The sequence below is a fragment of the Phocoena phocoena genome, chromosome 11 (assembly GCF_963924675.1).
Source record: "Phocoena phocoena chromosome 11, mPhoPho1.1, whole genome shotgun sequence".
NCBI classification, from domain to species: Eukaryota; Metazoa; Chordata; class Mammalia; order Artiodactyla; family Phocoenidae; genus Phocoena; species Phocoena phocoena.
Window position 1 is genome coordinate 87,794,107 of NC_089229.1, and position 21,103 is coordinate 87,815,209.

Below are 21,103 nucleotides of genomic sequence, written 5' to 3' on the forward strand. Positions count from 1 at the left end.
TAAGATCCCAAAAGGAGTGCTGTTCACTATTTTGTGACAAATTTAAAAGTTACAGTGGTGACTAAGGACAGAAAATATCTTTGTAGAGTCACTTTTACTTACTAGATACTCTTTATTATTAAAGATTGGAAATACCTTTATCTTTGTTTTTAATTATAAAGCAATGAGTTTTGATTATAGAATTTAAAATTGAAAAAGTAGAAAATTAACCTTTTTTTAACTTACCAGGGTTAAAGTTTTTCCTAAAAATATCTAAACATATATATGTAGTTTTAAAAAAAATGTAGAATCTCTCTTTGGCAACTTGTTTTTCTTCATAAGACTAGATCATAGATAACTTTCTGTAGAGTATATATAGCTCTACCTCTTTTGTGACAGAGTTATATCATTCCTTTAAAAGGATATGCCATAATTTATTTAAACAAGTACCAACTGTTGGGTGCTTCAGTTTTTTTTCCTATACTTCTAATGCAAATAGTAATAATTTTCCTTTTTATACAGATTTAATGTTCCCTGTTTTGTCAGACTCAAAACTATTTTCAGTTTAAAGAAAACGTAATAATTTTGCGAAGGTACTGAACATTAGAAATGTTTTAAAATTAAGTGCTTCTATAAATTGCATTAAAGTTATTGAGGAGTTTTGATTAATAACTGTAGCAATGGTTAATTTTTTAGACATCTGACTACCCAGTGGTGCTCTCTTTAGAAAATCACTGCTCCCCTTCCCAACAAGAAGTGATGGCAGACAATTTGCAGTCTACTTTTGGCGACGCCTTGCTTTCTGATACTCTTGATGATTTTCCAGACAAATTACCTTCACCAGAGGTAACACTTTGTCTGAGAAGCTCAGGTTAAGAAAAAGAGAAAAAAACATGCTACTATTGTATTGGCCCATGAAACTGGGCTAGAGATCAATGACAAATGCTTAGTTTTGATTATTTATAGAGGTGTATCTTTGCAATGTGTTTCCGAGGAAATAGTCCCGTGAGCATGTAGGTGAGTACATTTTGATAAAGAGAATATATAGAGATACACCTAAAAATTCACATTTTAATTGTGCGTTATATCCCATGTGTCCAAAATTTCAAGTCAGTTAATATTAGACCACAGGAATTTGGTATGTTTTACAGGCCAAAGGCTAAGAAAGAGGCAAAGATCTAGGCTGTAAATAGAATTCATGCCCAGTACCTCAGCATCTGGGTGGCAGGTTCCCCCTTTTTTAATCTGCTCTTTTCAATGTCCCTGTCTCTACAGATGTCTTACCATCTTCAGTTGAGCATACTCAAGTATTTGGTTTAAAAAAAGCACCCACACCCTACCCTCAGGATTGCAGTTTCTACTCCAGCTATCTTTTTATTTTATTATTTCCTTTCTGAACCCAAATTTTCATTTCCTTGTCTCCTCACAACCTACCTAATCAGGCTTTCTCTTCCATGTGCACCAAGTAAGTATTTCAGTGTGCTCATCACTTTCCTACCAGTAAATTCTTTTTTTTTAATATTTATTTTCTTTATCTTTTTTTTTTTTTTGGCTGCATCGGGTCTTAATTGCAGCACGTGGGATCTTTGTTGAGGCTTGTGGGGTCTTTCACTGGCGCGCCTGGGCTTCTGGTCACATGGGCTCTGTAGCTGTGGCACTTAGTTGCCCCGCGTCATGTGGGATCTCAGTTTCCCAACCAGGGATTGAACCTATGTCCCCTGCATTGAAAGGCGGATTCTTTACCACTGGACCACCGTAGAAGTACCCACTACCAGTAAATTCTAACGGACCTATTTCAGCCTTCCTCTGACTTGTTGCCTTGACAACATTCAACACTATGGATGCCTCCTTCCTTTCCGTAAAACACTTCCTTCTGTAACACCACATTCTTCAGGCCTTCCTCATTCCTCTCTGGCCACTCTTCAGTTTCCTCTGCTGGTCCATTCTCCTCAACCCAAATTTTATCAGGTGATAAATGAACTTTTTTCTTTTTTGACACCCCTAACCAATAGTTTAATTTTGACATGTCATCATTTTGGTAGATATAGTATATATTTGTAATATTTGAATATCCGCCTTTATATTTTTCTTTATTTTATTTAGATGAGTAGAAAATTTAAAGATGAAAGTGTTACGACACTAAGGACAAGAGGTATAGGACTCACGATAGAATTAAGACAGAGAAAAATAAACTGAACAAATGGACAAACTGTGACTCTTTCACCTGATGAGAATGCTCACAGGCTAAATGTGTTCAATTATGACAGAAAAGAAATATTAAACAACTTGTGCAGAGTGCTGTAAACACATCATCAGAGATTAAATCTGAGAGTCATGGTCTAATTCAGGAAATTATAATAATAATTTCAGTTTTCTAGGAATAGAATTCCTCCTTATTATTTATAAGTCTGTTTTTTAGTACTCAGATATATAATTTCCATTAAAGCTTTTGCTTCCACACTAAAGTAAGGAGATGCTTTCCAATGAGTAAATGAGAAATTAGAGATAAAGTCATTTTCTCATACTGTGCTTAGCCCTCAGTATACAAAAGAATTGCCTGGAGACTTGTTAAAGAGACATAATTCTGTCCCACAATTCAAGATTCTGGTTCTCTAATTTTGAAGTAGATTGCAGAAATCTTTTCCTTTAACAAGCACCCCAGGTGATGCTTTTGACACTTGTGGTTGCAGAGTGCACTTTGGTAAACTCTGTATTAGTAACACGAGGGTCATGGTAAAAGAGAGGAGACCCAAGATGATGGAATAATTTGAGTGGGTACCTGAGGATGACAAAGAGAAGGGCAATCAAAGCTCCTCAAAGAAAAGAACTTTAGGGACTTCCCTGGTGGTCCAGTGGTAAGATCCCACATGCCGCGGGACAGCTAAGCCCACGTGCTACAACTACTGAGCCTGTGCGCCTCAACTAGAGAGCCTGCGTGCCACAAACTACAGAGCCCATGTGCTCTGGAGCCCATGCACCACAACTGCAGAGCCCACAGCTAGAGAGAAGCCCGTCTGCCGCAACCATAGGTCCCGCATGCTGCAACAATGATCCCGCGTGTCACAACTAAGACCCAACACAGCCAAAAATAAATAAATAAATACATACATAAAAACATTATAATAAGAAAAGAATTTTTCTTCATAGGGTAGATCCCAGTAACATTATATACAACGTACCAGGCACTTACTAAGTATGTTTGTTAAATTAATATTTGAAAAGGGCAGAAATAAGTAAGTGAAAGAAAGGAACCAGAAGGCTTTGGATTTAGAATGAGTGACCCAGATGGTGAATTTTGCCATGCTCCTAGTTTTGATGGGCAGGAAATATTAAGTTGACGATGCTCGTATGCAGTACAGTTGAAATGTGAAGATTTATAAATCTTTAGCTTAAATTTAGTCTTTACTAGATGTCAAATACTATAATAGGCATTTTTATATACCTGATCTCATATAATACTTTTAATGTTGGATAAGAGAGTGATGACCTGAAGCATTCACTACCAGAAGTTATAACATTCTAACTTCTGTAACATTGAAAATATGTATATATATAATTATATAAATAATAATTTATATAAAATTATATAATTTTAATGATAATCTATAGAAAATTATATATATATAATTTTCATGTATTTCAAATTTGTGCCTAGTAATAATTTATGGAATGTAGAAGAAATAGAAAAGAAAAGAAAGCCCCAATCATTACAGGTGTATTTTTTGGTGAATTTTGGTCAATACAATAATATCACTGGTTTCTATTAGGTTTTTAGGAATATGGAAAAAAGATGGAGCTTTTACATATCTTACTACTGTGGGCAAATTGAAAATATGATGAAAGACTTTTCGATGACAATGACAAGTGCAAATTTACCTGTGCATGTGTAATTGTATCTTTCTTTCGAATTGTTTCTGTAGGCATTAAAATTCAAAATATTAGTTAGAAACAAGAAAATAGGAACTTTAAGGGAAACCCGTGAAAGGAGAGGTTCTGATAAGCATGGTCAGGTAGAGGAATGTGAAGAAGAAGAGGAGGCAGAGCAAGAGGAGGAGGAAAATGAGGCCAAAGGACCAGAACCATCGGATGCTTTTCAAGATGATTTGGAAAAGGAGGCAGAGTCAAAAGGGGCAGTCGGAATTCCACTCTTCAAGAAAAAGGTGAGATGAGGCTTTGCGAAAGCCTTACAAGTGATTGAAAAGTTGTCTTATTGTTTTGTTGAGTAGTTTTAAAACATTTTGGAGGAAACATCTTTTTCCTACTTATAATAACTTCAGTCTGTTATTTTAAATTTGTTTGGAAAAAACTAGCAGTGGACAAGAAGTTTTAGAAGTCATCTCTTCCTGTATTAGCTGTTTGTGATTATTTTTTTCTCTACAGCTAACAAATATTATGCCTTCTTATGTATTAGACACTGTGCAGTGTACAAAAGATGGTGTATCTGCTCTGAAGGCGATCATACTGTCAGAGACAAGAAAAGCACTATTTATATTATATAGTATTTTAAGTATACAAGTTAGCATGACAAAGGAAGGTATACACGGTTGCAAGGGATACAAAACTAATTCAGCTGGTTTAAGTAAAATGTGAATTAATTCAGTTGGTCCACAGAAATGAAAAGTTTAGGGAAAGGGATTCTAATTTCAGGAATGACTTGGTTGAAGTGTATCAAACAAAGTCCACAGAAATTTCTTTCTCCAACTTTGGCCCTACTTTTCCTATATTGGTGCAAGCCTTTGCCAAGCTTCAGTTTTACATGCTTTCAGATTCAAATCCAATGGAAGGCCTATCTATCTCTCAGCTGACCAAGCAGATTCTTTTTGCACATTGGCTATGATCCAAGCTGTACACATCCTTGAGCCACTTACTGTGGGGAATGCAGAGCTCTGGTTAGCCAGGCCCAGTCCATGTTACCGACACTTACGCACATGGATTGAGCATGCGCAAGAAGTGTTTTCCAAAAAAAAAAAAGAAGAACACTTTGGAAGGGGCTAACAGAAGTGCAAAGGGTATAGATACTGGGCTAGAGAAGAGCAATAGAGTACTATACAACAGAAGTTATTCCAAAATGTTAGATCACATTGGAAATATATTTACTCATGACTAAAATTCTTGAATTTGTAGAATTCATGATACTAAACTAAGACCTTTGGGATAAAGGAAATAGAAATAATTGCCATCCTCAATACTTATTACATTAATTGGGATTTTAGGTTTAGGTTGTCTCATAATTGACATTAAATGTTGTCATAATAGAACATATTCACATTGACCCAATCCAAATAGTTTTTGAGGATATAATCTTATGAAAAGACTAAAATCATTGATTTGAAAGCGTATTTTCTTTATTGAAAAAATAATTTTTCAAATGATGAGTGCAAATATGAAATTATTGCCTTTTTTTTCACCGCAAAGTTAAAAATAGCTACGGCCCTATCTGATCTTGTTATTTATACTAAAATTGAGAAGTTCAGAAGTTTTCACCATTCAAGACTGTATCAACAATTTAATGAAAGTAACTCTATTGGGGAGTCACAAGCCCGAAAACTTTCAAAGTTGAGAGGTAAGTTCTTATGATTCACATAGATGAAGTGTTTAAACAAGTTATATTCACTTTTAAGGTGTCAAAATTGATCAATGATGTTTACAAAAACTATATTCTAGTACAATTTCAACATATTTAACATATTTAAAAAGGGTTATATGCCTCAGGTCGCATTAAGTTTTATTTCACAGAACTCAACCATTATTTTAAGTCATGAAATTTTGATTGAGAATGTCCAGTATGGACACTTTGTTGGGAGGGGCTGTGGTGAGCAGTTTACATGGGAGAGCAGTGAGTGACAAGGCTACAGAGGTAGGCAAAGCCAAATTACAAGGAACTTGGACTTTGTCCTACAATCCAAAGTGAGTAGGAAAAGATTGAAATCTCAGGAGTCACACGATCCCCTGTGTGTTTCTGAAAGATGCTTCTGTTAGTGCATAAGGGTGACACCGTCTGCAGGGAGGAGATGATAAAGGCTTATGGCAGGGAGACTGGAGCCAGGGTGAACTTTTTTTTTTTTTTTAAATTTTATTTATTTATGGCTGTGTTGGGTCTTCGTTTCTGTGCGAGGGCTTTCTCTAGTTGTGGCAAGTGCGGGCCACTCTTCATCACGGTGCACGGGCCTCTCACTATCGCGGCCTCTCCTGTTGCGGAGCACAGGCTCCAGATGTGCAGGCTCAGTAATTGTGGCTCACGGGCCTAGTCGCTCCGCGGCATGTGGGATCCTCCCAGACCAGGGCTCGAACCCGTGTCCCCTGCATTGGCAGGCAGACTCTCAACCACTGCGCCACCAGGGAAGCCCCCAGGGTGAACTTTGTGGACTCGGTGGGCACTAAGCGGTAGAGTTAAATAGACTGGGAGGCTGTATCTCTAAGGTGAAGAAGAGGGAAAAAATGGTACCCAGGGGCTTCCCTGGTGGCGCGGTGGTTGAGAGTCCGCCCGCCGGTGCAGGGGACACGGGTTCGTGCCCCGGTCTGGGAGGATCCCACATGCCGCGGAGCGGCTGGGCCCATGAGCCATGGCTGCTGAGCCTGCGCGTCCGGAGCCTGTGCTCCACAACGGGAGAGGCCACAACAGTGAGAGACCCGCATACTGCAAAAAAAAAAAAAAAAAAAAAAATGGTACCTAGGCCAGACTGCCAGATGGCTGTGTACCTGCAGAGGGACCATGTGTCTCTGCATCTTCTTTTCACTGTCTCCTGACTCTACATCTGAGGTGGGTTTATTCTGCTTGGTAGAGCCCGAGACACAACAGGGAAAGAGAATGGGAAGAAGACGCTACCTTCTTCTCAGACTTATATGGCAGGGAATATCATCAACTTAAAAAGGGATGGTCTGTCGGGAGGGGAAATTTTTTCCGTCTATTCTTCTTGAGTTCTTGTGGCTGGACTACTAATAAAACTGACGCAAGTCATATTGACAGGAGAAAAAGAAACAAAATTTAATTCATATAAATGGGAACTAAGAAGTGACCAATGTCAGCAGGTTTTATACTTTTTAGACAAAGAAATAATAAATTTGTGAGGAATTGACAGGACAAAGAAACTTAGGTTTTGGGTGACCAATTAGTGAAGAATTCAAACAGCGTTTGGGCTTGGGGTAGTAAATTAAAGAAGTCACAAAGTTTGTTTTCACAGTCTTCTCAGCCCTGAATTCCCTGTCTTTGGTGGGAAGGGTGTCCTACGTTCAGACGCAGGGAGTGCGTCTTTCACATGAGACATTTATTTCCTGCTTTGAAGGAGACAGAAAGGAGGGATAGAGCGTCCCTCTTGCATTGGCCATTTCTTAAGTCACTTTAATTCAAAATAATCAATATGCCACTGAAGCACATTTTAGGGGCAGCCTACCCTGTGCCTCAACAGTCAATTAACTTAATAATCCAAATCAGGTGACTCTCCATATCCTTTTTAAAATTGCAATCTACCGTCTTATGTAGAAGCGCTATGGCAGAGAAATCAGCACCTGCGACTGATTTGAGAAAAGCTGTTGGCTATTAGGAAATGCAGATTCTGGTATATTTGTTGGTTAACCTAATTTGTCTGGCCATTGGTACCCTAGGGTTTTTTTTTTTTGGCCTCTCCCGTTGCAGAGCATAGGCTCGGGATGCGCAGGCCCAGCGGCCATGGTTCACGGGCCCAGCCGCTCTGCGGCATGTGGGATCCTCCCGGACCGGGGCACGAACCTGCGTCCCCTGCATCAGAAGGCGGATGAACTCTCAACCACTGCGCCACTAGGGAAGCCCAACCCTAGGGTTTTGAGGCATGCTTTAGCTTATCTCCTCAAACTGCCTATTAGAAAGATCCTATATTATAGGGCTTTTTTTTTTTTTTTTAAATTGAGGCTTGTGACCGAAAGTCAATTCAGTAGATCTACATGACAGTTAAAAGAATAGAATAGAGTAGAATGGAATGGAATAGAACAAAATGGAATGGAATAGAACAAAATAATAGGATGGATAAGATGTATTGTAGGCAGGAAGAGTAAGTATTGTTTTGTGAAACAATTTTGTGTGTGTGTGTGTGGTGTTGGGTTGTGATTTTTACTGTGAACTATTGTCAACAGAGTTTGAATATGAATGACCTACTTTACTAGCCTCCATTGTTTCAAACTATCGGATGGTTTTTGTTGTTGTTGTTCATGGGGACAGGACGTCTGGGCACAGCAAAAGTCGTTATAATTCTCTCACTCTCATCATATTAAACACTTGCTCAAAATCTGAAAACGGACTGGGTAGTTCAGAGCAGAGTCATAAAATATAGCATCAGCATTTCTTTGGAAAGAGTATAGAATATTTTTCTTGTGCCAAAAGTTAATAGTAAATAACTAATGATTGGGCAAAGATGTTCTGCAAGGATGTCTATCATTAAAAACAATAAACATCATTAAGTTTATAATAGGGAAAAATCAGAAACAGAAATTTTCATGTGTGAATGCTTTTCAGTCATTTAAAAATAATGTCGTAGGTGAATATTACTGAAATGGAATGATTTTCGTGTTAGTAAGTTAAAAAATGGAAGTTTATAAAAGGGAATAAACAATAAGATTCAATTAAAAATATGTATATACATATGACAAAAGAATGGAAATATATATATACCAAGAGGTTATCAGGGCTGTTAATTGAGTGGTGAGATTATATGTTGTTTTCTTATGTTTTCTTATTTTTCACATTTCTCATGCTATGTGAAAAAATAGCATGTTTAATTTCTAAATCTCAGAAGTAACAAAATCATGTTAAGGGTCCATAGTGATCATTCATGTTTAGCACTTTGTAGATGAAAAAAATTAAGACCCAGAAGAGTACGTATTTTATCAACAGATAGACATCTAGTTTAGGACTGGATAAGGGACCATGACACTTGGGCACACAAAGTGCATTTGTACATGGGTAGCTTCAAAGTGAACTTTTCCTCAAGGAGAGGATAACTTCTAAAATTGAGAGTTAATTAAATTAACTGTAATTATTAACTTCAATAACTGTAAGTTTTTACCTGACAATGCTTCCTAAAGAACAGTTTTTAGGATGAGAGTGGCAATGATTCTGTTCTAGCCTGAAGAGCAAATAGAGTGGACATAGGCAATAACCATTTCTTCCATGACTGGTCACCATATTAGCAGAAATAGTAGTGGGAAAAGGATCTGCTTAGTGAAAGAATAAAAACCTTGGAGAAACATAAAATCTATGTTCAAAAATTTGAGGGGTGTCCAGTGGTAAATGGTGTAAATTAGTTTTGAATCTTAAGTGATTTAAATAGAATTACTAGAAATGTGTAAAAAAATACAAGTAGAAACATAAAGAATATGTATAGCAACTGAAACAGACTCAGTGTGTGTGTGGTGTGTGTGTGTGTGTGTGTGTGTGTGTGTGTGTGTGTGTGTGTGCTTCAAGTATAGACATTGTCTTCCTTTCCTTGTAAGGAAGACATTTGAAATAATCAGAAGTATTGGGAGGTAGCAAGTTCTCTTTTTTTTTTTTGAAGAACAAATACCTTTTATTTTATTTTTTAATAACTTTATTTATTTTTGGCTGCGTTGGGACTTTGTTGCTGCACGCTGGCTTTCTCTAGTTGCAGTGAGCATGGGCTACTTTTCTTTGCAGTGTGCGGGCTTCTCATTGCGGTGGCTTCTCTTGCTGAGGAGCATGGGCTCTAGGAGTGCGGGCTTCAGTAGTTGTGGCATGCAGGCTCAGTAGTTGTGGTGCATGGGCTGAGTTGCTCCACGGCATGTGTGATCTTCCTGGACCAGGTCTCGAACCAGTGTCCCCTGCATTGGCAGGTGGGTTCTTAACCACTGTGCCACCAGGGAAGTCCTTCAAGTTCTCTTTCAATGGAGGGATGCAAACAAATTGAATGAATTTTGGGGAAAGGTACTATGGTGGTTAGAAGGTCAGCTGGAAGCTGAGTTGAGTAACTTTAAGGTCCCTTTCAGCCCTGAGGATCTGTTAAATATTCAACTTGATTAACTTGGATGACATCACATAGTTTTATATGACTTCTGTGCAATTCTTTCCTAATATGAAAACTAAAGTGAAAAAAACCAAAATGGGTTAAGATACTTTTGTTTTCAAAAATGGATGCATTTTATTTTGGAATTTTATATACTCTATGTCAAAGTGAAATTAATTTGGATGTGAACAAAAAGAAATATATTATCCAATTGTTTCTTTCTTCGAGTGAATAATTACATAAAATTGTTTAATAAAAATTATTATTAACTTTTCGATAACAGTGAATTACACGGCCAAACAAAGGCATGAATTTATTTTGATTTACATGAATTGCAAATATTTCTGCCAGGACAATAGACATCAACATTATTGAAACTGTTGTAGAATTAAATAAATATATAGACATAGTAGTTTATTTGAAATCTTTGCAATGTTTTAATAAATTTCTTTTTTTTAGCCAATGAATTTATTCTTCACACCACAAAGTTCATTACCAGAATATATCCCAAAGCAACAAGAGCAGACTCTTCTAATTTTAATCCTCAAGAATTTTGGAATGTAGGTTGTCAAATGGGTATGTTACATAGGATATTGAGTTTTTTGCAAAAATAAAATAAAATAAATTCATTTTGTGAATTAATAAAAGATTCATGAAAAGAGCTTCCTTTGAAGAATTTTCGAGCCTGGGTGTTTTGGAGTCAAGCAATGATGAATCATTGGCTTCAAGAGTTGAAGTTATTCCTAAATAGGTTGAAAAGGGTAAATATAGGTGAGGGTAGAAGCATGGAGGTTAAATTCGTGAGGAGTTTGCATGGGAATTCTAGGAATAGGAAAAAGAAACCAAAAAGAGATGTAAGAGAACAGTGAAGATAGAGTCCTTTGCTTGAAAGATTTGCTAAGGGCCTCTTCAAATCGAGTGGCCTCTGCTTTTTGTACTTTAATCACTTCTGCATTCATAGTATTGAAAAGTAAGACTGCATAGCTTTATTTGTCCTTGACTGACTCTCCTTATTCCAGACTGATCAATTGGTGTACCAGTGGGACTAACCAGTCAGAAAGTGCCAGGTGTTAACCCTTCTGCTGCTGGATTGTGACAAGGCCCATAGGTTTTCAGAGAGGGAGGGGGTGGGATCAGGATGCGGGGGAGGGCAGTGGGGGGTAGATGGTGGTACTGCATATAGTGGCTGTTTACCAGCCTATACGGAGTTGTTTCTATTATTTTAACAACAATTATTGCTCTGCCTGTTCCTCGCTTTCTCCTCAAGTGATTACAGTACCTCTTTAGACCTGAAAGTTTATGATACGGTTGGTGTCTTCCCTTCCAGCATTTAATGACTGATTTTCTTTACTCTCATATTTCCTGAATGTTTTCTGACATGTACATTGCTCTTCTATAATCTATGCTGTAAGCCATTTTGATTTTTTAACTCAAAGCTGTAAAATAATTTGCAGATTAAATTTTGAAACTCACCATCATATGTTAACAAAGACATGGCAAAAAGAAAGGTTTAAAAATCATGACTTATTTGGCTAATGCTTGCTCTTACAATGTTCGAAGATATATAATCCATGATTAGGTTTCAGTAAACTGTTTAATTGTGTTTCTTTAGATATACCCTCTATTTCCTGACAATGTCAAAATACTCTTTTTCCCTCACAGTGGCCTTAAATTTCCAGACCCCTGGTCTGCCTATGGATCTTCAAAATGGGAAATTTTTGGATAATGGTGGTTCTGGATATATTTTGAAACCACACTTCCTAAGAGATAGTAAAACAAAGTTTAATCCAAATAAAGCACTAATGGACAGTAATCCAGTCATACTTATGATAAGGGTAAGATTCATTACTTTTTCTTTTACCTTTATTGGTTATGATATAAGCTAGATAGTATGCATTAATATTTTTAGTTCTATTGATTTTCTTTAATGCCTTTTAAATTTCTGTTAATCTTTTCAGGTAATGTAGGTGGGTGGTATTTCAGCATCCTTCCATATCTGAAAAATGTCTTTCTGTTGCCTTTTTGCATGAATGAAAAAAATTGCATAGTTCTAATTTAGAGGAACTAGTCTAGTTGTTCTAGTTGTTGTTCTAGTGAGAAGATGGGGTATTTCAGCCACTTTTTCAGATCCCTTCCTGATCCACACAAATCTCATTGATGTGCTTCTGTGGATTCCTTCTTTCCTTTTTAATCTATATGCAGGCGATTCTTTCTCACTTTCATTTGTGGGTGAGAAAGAATTTCTTAATCCTCATCTCAAACTAAACATCCTCCTTGTATTCTTTTATACACATTCACATTATACACATTCACTGTTTCAACCCCAAACAATGCTCAAATCTGACTTCATTTTTGGACTATAAAGGCTTGTTTTTAATAGCCTACTTAGACTCCTTACCAATATTTTGTCAAACTTAAAATATTAAAGCCTGAACATCCCTTCCTCATCAAATCTAGTTTATTTAAATCTCAGTGAACTGAGTCAAATTCCTTGACTCAGTTAATTCAGGCAAGAAAAGTGGAGCTATTCTTGTCTTCCACATCTCCGTCACTTCCCATGTCCTATCCATTTCTAAGTTCTGTAGATCTCACTTTAAATGTCTTCCTTATCCATCCCCTTGATCTGATGTCATTTGTTACTGTCTTCTTTTTAGGAATCTGTCATCACCTCCATTCCTTTGGCTTCCTAAGGGGTTTTCAGGGAGCCTTGTCTCAGTTGTCCTGGTCCATCTTCCACAAGTCAACCAGAGGGATTTTGCTGCAGTGCTAATCTTACCATGCCTACTTAATATTTATTTGTGTCTCCTGATCGTTTTCTTAGTCTGGCTTTGTCCTACTCCTCTAGCCTCATCTCTCACTTCTTCCAGCCTTTCAACCCATTCCGAAACTGTATGGAAGCCTTCTTTTTTGTCCATAATGACTCTTCTATGTATTGCATATGCTATTTCCTTTGATTGGACTACTCTTCCATCCTTCATCTGCCTATTGCATTCTGACTCATTTTTCAATACTTTAAGTGTCACTTCTTTTCGAAAGCTTTTTCCTGTGCTTCTTTTGAAGTTTTCTTCTGTTTTTCCATAACACCCTATACATGCATACATTATGGCACTTACCACACTGTAAATTATAATTACTTGTTATACTTGTCTTTCTCCCCCCACTTGTCTGAGGGTCCTTTAAGGATAAGGACTGTGTTTTGTTCAACCCTTATCCACAGTAACTGACACAAAGTATATGTTCAATACATGTAGGTTAATTGAATGAATGATTTCTTTTTCAAGTTGAGAATACTAAAGAGAATATATGTGCTCTTTTATTGAGAAAGTGAAGAAGGAGGATAGCTGGTATGCATAGGTGTTTACAAATGCCATGTTTGTATTCTGAGAGGTCTCATGTAGGGGTGTAAGTGACATGGTGTGAAAGAGGCAGGGTTGATGATTTTCCTAGGAAGCTGCTGCCATAGCCATGTGTGTCTTCCCCTCTTGTTCTGATTGTTCTAGGGAGCTTTGTGATTACATTATGACTTGCACAAATTGTGGAGAGCATGATTTGGGAATAAAAAGGCCTAGTTTTACCATTAGCTTTCTTATGTCCTTGATGAAGCCATGTAACATTTCTGGTTTACTCTTTGTCAACTATAAACAGAGAACTTTGGATTAAATCAGTTATTTTCAAGCTTATAAAAACTAAGGTATCATTTTCTAAGTTTAAAATCTCATGTATAAGACCAATAGATGAAAGCAGAACTATCTGGTTGACCACTAAGGGTTTTCTGTTTGACCTCCATCCTCTGCAGCGGCCCCTGGAAGGGCTTTGTGAATCAGAGTGTACAAATTATTTGAACAATAAATCTCTAAATTCTATTTCAGTATGCACCTTCTCCATACTGATATGGATTTGTTACCTGGAGGGCCTATATTCAGCTGATAGGCTCTGCTATCAGTGTACTAGTTTTTCACAGCCAATGTTGTTTCAAGTTACCTTGATATCTAATTATGCTTATTGATGAATGCCTGTTCCATTCTGGTTGTTAAATATTTGCACAGTTACTCTGGTTTCTAGCTGATGCCATAATTTGTGGATGTAGGAAGGAAAAAATTACACACTGGCACTTTTTTCTTTTCCTTCTTTCTTTTTTCACAACAATTATTTATTTGTTCCTCTTTATTATAATCTTCAGAAATTGAAATCATGTCTCAATTTTTTACATTAGTACACTCTATAAACTAGTACACTTCAAATACTGTTTTTTTTTTTAATTCGGACTTTGTTCCTTAAAGTAAAACAAATCTGTGCTTCAACAATTAGCTTGACTAATAGAAGACTAAATAAAACTATTATTAGTTACTTTGTTAAGCATTTTCTGCTATCCAGTCCCTAATATATATATATGAAATAATTGATTTTGTCAAACTCAGGTTACTTATGATAATATGGAAAGCAATGGGTAAGGTAAAATTTCATGATAAATTATCCAAACATATAAATTATACTGTCAGAGAATGCTATCATAGGAAATTATGTGGTGTTTTTTCTTATATTTCAGAAGTTGTATTTATAGTTTACAGTTTTTTTGTTGTATACATACAATATGAATTTGAAAAGAGTTCATGTTTTTGAAGCGGCTCAGCCTGAATTACAGTAGAAGGGAATCATAACAATGCTTTTAAAATAAAAATATTTGTTGGACCATCAATCTTGGAGAATGTGGATTCTATTATAATCACATATTGGTAAACTGGAATAATTTAGACATGTTCCTGGTGTTCATCTATTGATATTTGAGGATAAAAGAGTTAAAATTAATAATTGGCACTATTTTCTACTTTGTTTGCTTGTTTTCTTGGTGGGAGATGACTTAGTCAATCATGATTTTTGGAAAACCTATTTTATTTTGAAATTAAGCAGTGGTGCCGTTTGACATTCTGCTAAATTCTTGAATTCCCTTATTCTTCTGCAGCTCATCAGTGGGATCCAGTTGCCTCCCAGTTATCATTCATCATCTAACAAAGCTGACACATTCGTGATTATAGAAATTTTGGGAGTTCCAAATGATCAAATGAAACAGCAGAGTCGTGTAATTAAAAAAAATGGTGAGCTCCTAATATATCTTATCGAACATTTATTAGACTTCTTGTTGAAAAGCTTAAAACTTATATATCGATAGAGTTTTGATACATATTTATTACTCATAAGGAAAAGGTTTTGCATTATGTTCAAGATGACCAAAGTGTTATATGCAGCAAAAACAATTTGACAGTGACTTAATGTTGGCTAGATGTATTTTCAGATTACAGATACAAAAATGTATCTGACCTGAAAAATTAGTGGCTTTTCCATTTTTACTTCCTTTTTATGTTTCCTTGTATGACTGAATTAAGAGTGACATTTTGATAGCTGCAAATCTACTTAGCTTCTAGCCTCTGTGTAAAATAAAGAACTTATGATTTCTCTGATACCACATGTTACATAGTTTTACTTCACTACTTGAATTATTTTAGATCAGAGGTCTGTGGCTTCTGACTCAGGCTAAGGATGCCATAGAAACTTACTCGTACAGTATTTGGATAAAAAATTCAGTCATTTTTGCCAGAAGGGAAATGTAGGAATGGAAGAAATGACTTTGGTAAGATTTTCAGTGTTCCAGCATCCCATGATAGTTTAGGTAATACAGTACTGACATTGTTATTTCTTCTCTGAAGTTGAAATCATGAAGGAAATTAGAAAAGTATAGATTCTTGGGGTTGACTCTTAGAATCACCTGGGAAGAGAGCTTGCAACTGATCCTTTGAGTCTAGAATCTTCTATGAGTGGATATTCCCAAAATATAGTGGACTTCATTTCAGAGTCTGGAAATATGCTCCAGGCTAAATGGCACAGACAGAGAAGCAGGTGCAGTCTTAGTAGACTTCTTCTTCTTTGGTGATAATACCCCCCCCCCCCCGACAAATGTCCAACGTTCAACTCCTCCCAAATCCAGAATATTCCTCCAGCATGGCCCCTAGTGCAAAAGGCATGAAAAAAGGTTTGGGAAGTTTTGCTACCTCATCCTATGTTATCAGTGGGAAGGGATATTAGTGATGACTTCCTGCCTTATTTGGCACCCCTTAGAGTTGAAATGGCAGTGTCAAGAAATGGTAACTGCTATCAGGAAGCTTCTAGTAACCTATCCCTTGTTTTCTCCATCCTCTTACTTGAATCTTCATGACAAAATGCACAGAACATTTATTTATTCAATGCACCCCTTATATAATACTATGATTCTAGCTCTCGTTAGAAATTTGATTGCATCCCTGGGTTTTATGAGAATATCCCTACAGAAATTCAGTTTGGTTCATCAGACATTACTGGGCCCATTATATTAAAATCCTGGTTCTAAGTATCAAAAAAACTTCAAATCTCTGTTTATTAACTGCATTCTTATGTATGTCCCAACTAATTCTATTGTAGATAGTTTACAGTTCAGTGTGGAATATGAAATATAAGTAAAACTGTTATGAAAAAGTCATTAGTGCTTTAAAGAAAGTACAGAGAATTGTATGGAAGGGACAAATTTCGAGATGGTTCTGGCAAATGAGTAGAATTTTTATAGAGATTGAGGATAAGGGAACTTCTTTTCTTTTTCTTTTCTTTCTTTCTTTTTTTTTTTTTTTTTTTTTTTTGGCCATGCTGAGAGGCTTGCATGACCTTAGTTCCCTGATCAGGGATTGAACCTGGGCCATGGCAGTGAAAGAGCCAAATCCTAACCACTGGGCTGCCAGGGAATTCCCAAGGATAAGGAAATTTAAGGCAAAAGTAGTAATTTGAGTGCTAAAACATGGAGAAAACAAAATTCAAACATGTTAGGGAAGAGTAAAGAAGTTCAAATGCAATGTACTTAAGAAAGATTAGTGTGAGATAAAATGAGAAATTTACCTTGGGTATGGTCATGGAAAATAGTGAAAGCCATGATAAGGTAGTAGAAACTTTCTTTTCTGTATAAAATGAATAAAATTAAAACTTTTAAACAAGGATACAAAACACTAAGAGAGTTGAGCGTTCCAGAGATCATTTCTGCAGAGTAGAGAGGACGAAGTGTATGAGAGAGAGATGAGAAATACAGAATAGCGTTAGATGTGATCTCACGGTTAGAGCATGTAGAAGTCAGGTCCTAAACAAGGGCTGTGGCGTCAGAAAAGGAATGGAGGATGCATGTGAGGAAGACTAACAAGACTAAGGGTGTAGATAACTGGACAGGAGGGATTCTGAGATCACTTAGCTACTAGGGTAATCGTAGGGTAATGAAAGACATGAGAGTCTGGGAGGAAAACGATCGCATTTGGGTAAGGTGGGGAAGTGATTTTTAACTCTATTTGTAACTAAGCAAATTTGGTATTCTGGTTTATTTTTTATTTATTTATTTTATTTTGACACTAAAAGGACTTTCATATATGTCTATATATGATTGTGTGTGTGTGTGTGTGTGTGTGTGTATGAAAGAGTGAAAGAGAATATGGTGAAGGAGGGTTGGAGGAGGAAGAATAAATTAGTATAAGAATTTCGTGCAGACATTTTCAGTGTCTGTAAAGAACTGACTCTTAAACCTGCCCCTACACTCTGTTGAATTATTTCTTTTCTTAGGGCAAGGTAGGATGGTTATTATTTCAGTGTGAGTCAGTTTGTTTAATATTTTTACGGGCATAGACTGCATTCTGGATTGCTTCCTAGTAAATGTGCACTTGTGACTACAGATGCACCATAGAAAACATAGGTATGGTACAATTAGTCATAAATACTTCAATACTTCTTGAAATGTAACTCAAAGGACAGATCTATTGAAGTAGTAGGTGTAGCATTGCCTTTGTACAATGAAAAATAATACATTATTTTTCTCTGAACTTTTGAGTTTTTATTAAATAAGAGTGTATATTTGATCTGGATGTGAATTTCTTGATTCCATTCAATTATGCTTAATTTTTATCTGATTTGGGTCACATTGTGATACAATTTGGATTTCTTGTTTGGCAAGAGAGTGTTTGGGATAATCTGTTTTGCTAAGGACATAAATTACTCATCGACTTTGTATTTTTTTAACATCTTTATTGGAGTATAATTGCTTTACAATGGTGTGTTAGTTTCTGCTTTATAACAAAGTGAATCAGCTGTATGTATACATATATCCCCATATCTCTTCGCTCTTGGGTCTCCCTCCCTCACACCCTCCCTATCCCGCCCCTCTAGGTGGTCATAAAGCACCGAGCTGATCTCCCTGTGCTATGTGCCTTCCCACTAGCTATCTGCTTTACATTTGGTAGTGTATATATGTCCATGCCTCTCTCTCACTTCGTCCCAGCTTACCCTTCACCCTCCCTGTGTCCTCATCATCTTGTTTTGATGAAGCTCAATGAGTTGAAATTAAATAGAAGTAGTTCATGTTTATGGGGAGATTATATCAGACAGGTTGGGTTAGATCAAACAACCCATACAAAGATACCACAAATTTAGTTCTAACTCATGCTTACTCAGTGTCTTAGTTCAGGCTGCTTCAGCAGCAACAAAAACAGACTGGTTGGCTTAAAACATAGGAATTTATTTTCTCACAGTTCTAGAGGTTAGAAATCCACATTCAGCTGAGTCTTGACGTTGAGATGGAGATCCCTGGGAGATTTTTGCCGCTTAATATTAATGTGGAGCTGGGAGGTCTCTGGTGGACAATGTCCTGACCCTGGCTCTCACACCTCAGAGGCACAGGCCTGACACCCTGCCAGAGCACCAACCTGTCCACCACACGGCTCAGAATAAAAGGGAAAAAGAAAGAAAGAAAGAAAGAAAAATAAAATAAAATAAGGTTATTACAATAAAAAATAATTATTAAAAAAATTTAAAAAGTAATTAAAAAAAAGAAAAAAGAGAGCCACCAAACAAAAAACAAATCCCCCAGTGATAACAAGTGCTAAAAACTATACTAAGAAAAAAAAGAAAAAAAGAAAAAGGACAGACAGAACCCTAGGACAAATGGTAAAAGCAAAGCTATACAGACAAAGTCACACACAGACGCATACACATACACACTCACAAACAGAGAAAAAGAAAAAAAATAAAAACGTCATTGCTCCCAAAGTCCACCTCCTCAATTTGGGATGATTCGTTGTCTGTTCATGTATTCCACAGATGCAGGTACATCAAATTGATTGTGGAGCTTTAATCCGCTGCTCCTGAGGCTGCTGGGAGAGATTTCCCTTTCTCTTCTTTGTTCTCACAGCTCCTGGGGTTCAGCTTTGGATTTGGCCCCGCCTTTACATGTAGGTTGCCTGAGGGCGTCTGTTCCCTTTTGGGAGGTCTGAGTTCTGCCAGCGTTCAGTAGGTGTTCTGTATGGGTTGTTTCCACATGTAGATGTATTTCTGATATATTTGTGGGGAGGAAGGGGATCTCTAGTCTTACTCTTCTGCCATCTTGAAGCTCCTCCTTGACTTTGGATTTTAAAATGAGCAGTTAGTCAAAAGAAGGATCAGGAGCTGACTTGAGAGCAAACATTAGTGAGCTCTCATTCCAACAACTGTCTATAGAGCTCTTCTCATAATAGGACCTGATATAGAAAAATGATGTTATTTAACTTCCTCATGTCTCAGTTTCTTTGTTAATAAAATGCTGGAACTCAACAGTCATATTGTATAATAGTGAAACGTTTCCATTCTGAAATCAGACTCCATTTGTTTGACTCCCTGCCCAAGCACTTAATGGCTATTTATGTGAAACCCTTCAGAGCTTATGTAACATCTTTGTGGCTCAGTTTTCTCATCTGTAAATGTGCATAGAAATAACCCTGATAGGGTTTTTGTGAGGATTAAATGAGATTATCTGCTTAAAGTTTTTAGAATATTGCCCAGAAATTGTAGACACCTAATAAGTGTTATTATTGTCATTATTATTCCTTTGTCATTGGGTGCATTAAAAATTTGAGTGCTTTAAACCCCAAGCTTTTATTATTACTATTAAAAGTGTTGAAAATAAGAATTTTAGAGAACAGATATTATGCATTTTTCTCTAGGGATGGTGTTTGATTGTTTTTGGTTGTATCTCTTTCTTTATATTTCAGCTTTTAGTCCAAGATGGAATGAAACATTCACATTTATTATTCAGGTGCCAGAATTGGCATTGATACGTTTTGTTGTTGAAAATCAAGGTTTAATAGCTGGAAATGAATTTCTTGGGCAATATACTCTACCAGTTCTATGCATGAACAAAGGTAATATTCCTAAAAGTAAGATGATTGTGCTAATGTTTATATATAATTGGAGTTTACCAAAGACACGCTTTTATATACCAAATAGCTCTCTCCATGACAGTCAGATGTAAAGGAAAATTTATGTATTGACACATATTTTCTCCCAGTGGAATTACAGAAATGTGTTCTGATACAGAAGGTGGGGTTGGGGAGTGGGATTTCTAGGAAGACTAATTAGACAAACTTGGCTTGTATGAGAATTTCTCTACATGGACATAGCTCTCTTGTTTCAGTTAAGAGTAGGCATGACTACCGTGAAGGAATGAAGGATGGGAACTGCACAGAAGGGAGAAGCAGTGAGTCCTTCTTCCCACCTGAGGAGGTACTGGGAGCCCAAGGCTCTCTTTTCTTGAGTCTTTCCAGGGCTGCCTTGCAGTTACCTTTCAGGGGTGACTTACACTGTGCTCCCAATTCTATCCTTATTTTTACTTTTCTACCACCATCTGAGATATACCTAGGAAACAGTCTTTCTGAAGCAGAAGGGTGGTGGCTAATTTTGGAGACGCTGCACTTTGAGGGAGGAGAAGTGTGAGCTGTGTGGTGTTTAGTAGGAAGTCGGGATAGAAACGTCAGATATTTTACTTTGGGGGAAAATTAATATATGGGATGGAATATAACTACGTAGTCCTAGCTTTTATACGTGCTTACTGTATTATTTCTCAGGAGCACTACTGGGGCCACTGTCGATGAATTTATTTTTATCGTTCTCATCAAATGTGATTCTTTTTGCAGGTTACCGTCGTGTTCCTCTGTTTTCCAAAACGGGTGAGAGTCTTGAGCCTGCTTCCCTGTTTATCTATGTTTGGTATGTCAGGTAGCAACTAATGGTGCCGGACACGGTGTTAGCTGTACATCGCAATAAAACAGCCA

The 21,103-nt window shown here is 36.8% G+C and overlaps 1 protein-coding gene across 1 annotated transcript in view; it reads left to right on the forward strand.

Annotated features, from left to right (window-relative positions):
- PLCZ1 (phospholipase C zeta 1) overlaps window positions 1-21,051 on the forward strand; it is a 42,993-nt gene extending 21,942 nt beyond the window's left edge. Inside the window, exons 6-13 of the mRNA XM_065887345.1 lie at window positions 676-825; window positions 3,900-4,139; window positions 5,395-5,542; window positions 10,428-10,544; window positions 11,631-11,803; window positions 14,929-15,061; window positions 20,045-20,194; window positions 20,966-21,051. Coding sequence (XP_065743417.1) covers window positions 676-825; window positions 3,900-4,139; window positions 5,395-5,542; window positions 10,428-10,544; window positions 11,631-11,803; window positions 14,929-15,061; window positions 20,045-20,194; window positions 20,966-21,051 — 1,197 coding nt within the window. The remainder of the gene's footprint in view (window positions 1-675; window positions 826-3,899; window positions 4,140-5,394; window positions 5,543-10,427; window positions 10,545-11,630; window positions 11,804-14,928; window positions 15,062-20,044; window positions 20,195-20,965) is intronic.
- Window positions 21,052-21,103: the final 52 nt, after the last annotated feature.